Source organism: Uloborus diversus, chromosome 3 (assembly GCF_026930045.1).
Source record: "Uloborus diversus isolate 005 chromosome 3, Udiv.v.3.1, whole genome shotgun sequence".
NCBI lineage: Eukaryota > Metazoa > Arthropoda > Arachnida > Araneae > Uloboridae > Uloborus > Uloborus diversus.
The window spans coordinates 199,110,774-199,116,694 of record NC_072733.1 but is presented as its reverse complement, the minus strand read 5'-3'; the positions used below and the strand labels follow the sequence as shown (position 1 = coordinate 199,116,694).

Genomic DNA, 5,921 nt, shown 5'->3' with positions numbered 1-5,921 from the left:
TCCCTTTCTCTATCATTCAGAATTGAGTGATACTTTTAGAGCTATTCCTCTGCTTTTATCAATGTGTGCTAATAACGATAAAAAAGTGAAATTTTTACATTCATTTGCCTGAACTAATTTGAACACTTCACAGATTCTGTACCAAAATTTATTCTCTAGAACAAGGGTTGAAACAGCATTTTCACAAGAGCAAATTTTAACGTTAGTTAAAACTTCCTTGTTGGTGAGGTGATGAGATCAGGAAATGAATTTGGGCCGCCCTCTTCTTTGATGAAAATGTTTCTGGTTAAATGCTATTTCACTCTACGTTCTAGATGTCGTATAATACTTCATATTAACGATTTCTTTGTTTTCATTTCAGATATAACTTTCTCTTCTACAAAAAATGAAGCGAATCCACGGATTAAAAGTAAATCCAATGAAAAGCATCAAGCCGGGAGTTCTTTTTCTCGCGGGACAAGAAATAAAAGACGACCTCGAGTGCTATTTTCTCAAGATCAAGTAGCTGAACTAGAACGACGATTCGCCTATCAACGTTATCTTTCTGCACCAGAAAGGGACCACTTTGCCGCAACTTTAAAACTCACATCGACACAGGTGAAAATTTGGTTCCAGAACCGACGCTATAAAAGTAAAAGAATGCGGCAAGAAAAAGAGGCATTGGAGGCACTGGATCCAATTTGCTACAGCCATAGAAGTAATATGATCCCCCCTCATTTTTCCAAATCCATAGGTTCATACAATCCAGCCTCTTTACAGAATTACGTTCCTCCTTACCCGTTCAGTCTCCCAAATCCTGATGCAGTTGGTATGTTTGGAACCATTCATCATTTTCCCCAAGAGAACAGTTTCGTCAAAGAAAGACAGCCGTTGCCATATAGTGGAAGTGGTGATATGAATGATGTGTTTGGGCCGTTTGACAACCAACTTATTTCATCAAATCCACATTTTAGTGATAACCGCTTTGTGTACAATAATCAAGATCTAGATCCAAATACTAAATTCATGTGAAACTTTTATGTTTTTTCAAAAGAAGGCTGGGCCTTGTGCACATATTTATTGTTGATACGCTTTGTTAATATTGCTATAACGCATTTATTGACGGTTTCACGAAGTTTTCCTCTTTGTATTATTTAAGCAAAAATTTCTGAATGTTTTGTGTACAACCATTACTGTATCTTGTTCTTGAAGCATGTCTGACATAAACGATTGTTCAGTGGTCAGATTAACAAATAGGTTCAAAAAAATGTTTAATCTTAGCTATTTATTTGCCCTGTTTTGGCTTCAGTATTGTGTACTGTGCTGAAAGGAGCGAGTCCAAAAGAAAAAAAAAATTTTTTTACTCAAGGATAACACATTTTCAACGTAATTGTTTTTGGTTCACGCGCTTATACGTAACATTAAAACATTAAATAGGGGATTGAACTATCAAGAATGACTTTGCTTGAAAAATTCGTAATTATTTCAGTTTTATTCAATTATCATGTAACTTTAATCGCTGCCAAAATCATTTTTCAAATAATGAGAAAACTGAGTCACTATTTTCCTCAAACAACCTTCTTAAAAGTGACGAAAATCCGATCAAAAACGTATTTACACATTCGTTGCGTGAAAGCTAATTGAAAGGTTTAAAATAACGACTTAGTTAGCTACTCTTATTAAGGTTACCCATTTTCTTTTACATTTTTAATTTAAGCAGTTACTTGAAGTAATAACAAGCGTAGTTCACACAAAATGCTGGACATTTCGATATGATTACTATTTTAGATTAAAATAATTTTCCCCTAGCTTAACAGATTTAAAAAAAAACAGTAATTTTGCAATAATGAAAGCAGGCAGGCCAAGAGTGGTGTAAAGACATTACCCGTAACCCATACTGTGTTTATCCTGTATACTTGTTGAAGTGAATTTTATTACTTATTCAAAATGTGTTGAAAAAAAAAAAGGTTTCGACAGTGGCTGGCCGTACTGAAGAAACACTACAGCACGTTTATTAGTATTTTTTAATCTTGAACGGACAAGAGAAAATTAGTAGCTAAAACTAGTTTTATAACTTTTTTAATATCAGGGTGTAAAATATTTCTTTTTGTTTGAATCATCAGTTAGAAGACAATCTTCATATTGTTTCTTTCTGTGCCTAAGGTATGACTTTTTTTTGAAATTCTTTGTACATTATGAACTCAAAAACGCATTTTTATTTACATAGTTTTAAATTGAAAAAAAAAATGAAATAATTTGATACATTCTTCACTTTGATATGTTTTCTGTGAAGAAAAGTGAGTTAACTCCAGTCATATTATTATTTGTTGATAAATTTTAATAATGTTCTTGTTTTTTATGAGTTGTTATTCAATAAAGTTCTAATAAGACTTTTTACAAACAGTGCACTCTCTATTCACTTTCTTACAGCTATCGGAGCAAAAAGTAACACACATTTAAACTTAGAAACAGTGAATGAAATACACCTCTGAAAGGATACATTATTCATTTCACTAATTCTCTACTGAATTATTATGGACTTATGATACATTTTACTGATAAAAATGATCAAGATTATATATATATATAGAAATGACGTAGTAAAAAAATGAGACTAACATATAACATTAGACGTATGATTCTAAGTTGAAATTAAACTACAATACAATTAAAATTTCTGAAAAAATACAGAAATAGAAAGAATGGTTGAAGAAAAACGAATATTTTTTTTTTTAAGAAAACTTTGGCTGCTAGGTTTAAAAAAAAAATTGTGATGAAATTATTTTCGCGACAAAAAGCGAATTATTCTCTAAACTTGCTTTATTCTTTTCCCACTACCAGTTTAAGCATACCTGCAAGCAAATTGAATGGTGGAAAAATCAGTTCAAACAGTTTTTAAACTGCTTAAAATATGTAAACATAATGGCAGTGATCCCATTTTTTAGATTTATTTGCTTACAGAAATACACCTACTGGTGATGTTTTAGGATCACCGACGCTGATGTTGATGAACACAGGAACAAGAACTATTTTTCCTATCACTAAGAGTTCGCCAAACCCGAAATCCGGTGAAAATATTTCTGACCAATTAAGGAAAACAAGATAATTAGAAAATTTACTTTGATCGAAAGTGTAAGCATCTACCACCAATTAACCTGAGCAGCTTGTAAGAATACTGAATATTGGTTATTGGGTTTCAGCAATTGAAAAAAAGATGTCATGAAACCCCAAATTCTTATATCGTCACCTCAAAGCAACAGTAGAATATCTTACTGTTATTCCTGAGATCCTGAGGCGACGATATAGTCCAGTTGTGCAATCTCAAATCTACCTGCAGAAGATTGCCAGAACAAGAAGTGGACGTTTAGTAAAAAAAGAAAAAGCAAAATATAATCAAATATTAATATCTATTACGTTTCTGTTTTCAAGCAAAAAAGAGAAGGTGCAACTTAATTGATATTTTAAAAGGAAGCTTTAATATTAGTAATGACAAAACACAATTTAGTGTTACTAATGACAGCAGGATTAGGTTATCTTAAGCATAGAAATTGTTATAAATTATTTTTTTTAAATTGTCTTTTTAGCTTATATAACGAGTATTTTCTATAGAGTACTTAAAATTAATTTCACTTTCGAGAAAAAATTAGGGAGGAGACCCCAAGCATTTTTTAAAAATATTAGCAAACGTAGTCTAAAATTGCGTTTATACTACTTCAATGACGAAAGTGTTTTAAAGAAGAGCAGAAGAATCTCCTATCTTTACCAAAGATAGTTTTAAAGACTTTTATTTTGAAACTTGCCCGAAGTAGTCCACCCCCCCCCCCTCCCTCTCCCACCTAGCGTCATGAAAGAAATAGCCTAAAATCTCGTTTTACATTTTTCATATCAAAATATTTCAGGAGATATGGCACCGGAGACACACATATATCCCCATCTTAACGTTACCAACAAAGATAGCTTAAAATTATGGTTTAAAAATAATCATTTTCTAAATTTACTGAGAGGAGCCTCTAATCCTTTAACGTTCTCAAAGATAGCTTAAAATTGATTTTAATTTTTAAAAAAATTTCAGAGGGATCTTAGCACCTCCCCTCTCCCCTCTTACGCTTAACAGTACCAACAATTACAATCTTTTGCCTCAATTTTGAAAATTTCATCAGGGAAAACTTTGAACCCTGCTCCCTTCTTCTAACTAATACAAACAATAATGGACTAAAACTGCATGTTTGAGATTTCAATATCGAAAATTTTCTGGAAGAGACCTGAATCCTCCCTTTCTGTTTTTTCCATGCCGTAACCAAACACCGCTCAAAATTATGTTTTTAGGGTTGCACTCTTTTTTTTTTTTAAATTTATATAAAATAAAAGGATAATACTTGAAGAAGGATGTCTAAGGGTATAAAGAAAACTAAACAGATCCCTTAGAATATGAAAAGTTTTCAGACCTTAAGGCCTGATGGGGAGAAGAGTTTCCAAAAATTTTAATTAAAAGAGCTGTTGAAATTTCAATGATTATTAAAACGCAGCAAGATTGGAAAAAATTCAAACCTCCATAGAAATGATGGACAGTTAGTCAAAAACTGTATTAAAAAAAGGTAGATCAAGAATGATAATATAATAAATTCATATAAATAAACAAATGAAGACAAAAGAAATCAAGCAGTTAAAAATAAACAACAATTTAATATCCAGATCAATGATTCCTTTTTACTCGTTTTAAAAATAATTTCGTCAATTGAGGTAGTGAGAAGCAAAGGGATGCAAGTGGCGAAATTAAAAATTTGGCGATAACCAATACAAATGATAGGTAAATCTCTCCTCTGTCTTGGGGCAAGAGATTGTTCTAGTAGTCCTGGTAGGTGCTGCTGTATAGCATGATTTTGAAAAAAAAATTAATGAAAGCCTACCTAGAATCTGATCTTTAAACGTGTTTTACTCAAAACTTAAAATAGTCCACTTGCATTCTTTTGCTTCTCACTACCTCAATTAAATCCCAATCTGATTAAAATTTTAATACATCACAAAAAAAAAAAAAAAAAAAAAAAAATCGCACAAAAAAATCGCATAAAAAAAGACCGCATAAAAACAATTTTGGGTGTTTGTGCCACGCGTCCATATTTGATACAACTCTTTGGTAACCAATTGCATTTTCATTAGTTTTTTGTTTCAGTTTTACTTAAAAATCCTTTTATATACCTGTCGTCTTTTTCAATTTATGCATATGCACACACACACGCACACACAAAATATATATTGCGCATATAGATTTCATACAATAATTTTAATTAACTAAAAAAAAGTCTGAAAAAAAGAAAAGAAAAAAAATCCTGCATCAACGAAGAAAAGGAAAGGAATGGAAATCTTGCAAAAGCGGTGCAGAATGATTTAAATAGTTTCGAAAACGTTTACTGAAATGAAGTGATATGGGTTTAGTTCCTTTTTCTTTGGACTTGAAATGTGTACGTTTAAGACGATCACAATCTTATCTTAAATCTTTGGACTTTCTACCGATGATGTTATGCTACAAGAAAACTGATTCTAGTTATTCTCTCAATAAGGTTCGATTTATGAAACAGTGAAAAATAAATTTATGAAGGACAACTGGTGGAACATATAACATAATTATAAGTTCTAACAAGTTCAATTATAAAGCAGAGCAATGAAAAATCTGTTGAACAAAACAAACCAGTTGTATGGCCAATATATGTGTTATGCATGACATTTTGTTTAAAATGATCTTTTCTTGCTCCAATAATAGTTTCATTTTATCCAAGTCAAAAGTCCATTCCTTACGTGTTCTTTAAAAACTTAATTCGTTACATTGCCCAAACAAAATGTCCTTTTTTGATCAGGAACATGGATGATTGAATTATACCCATCGATTTTTTTTCCTTTTTTTCGAGTAATCATTAATTGCTAATTGAGGCAGTAAGAAGCAAAGG

The 5,921-nt window shown here is 31.5% G+C and overlaps 1 protein-coding gene across 1 annotated transcript in view; it reads left to right on the top strand.

The window, feature by feature from the left end:
* LOC129219120 (homeobox protein vnd-like) overlaps positions 1 to 1,011 on the top strand; it is a 15,477-nt gene extending 14,466 nt beyond the window's left edge. The window contains exon 2 of the mRNA XM_054853440.1: positions 362 to 1,011. Within this exon, the coding sequence (XP_054709415.1) occupies positions 362 to 1,011 (650 nt within the window). The remainder of the gene's footprint in view (positions 1 to 361) is intronic.
* Positions 1,012 to 5,921: the final 4,910 nt, after the last annotated feature.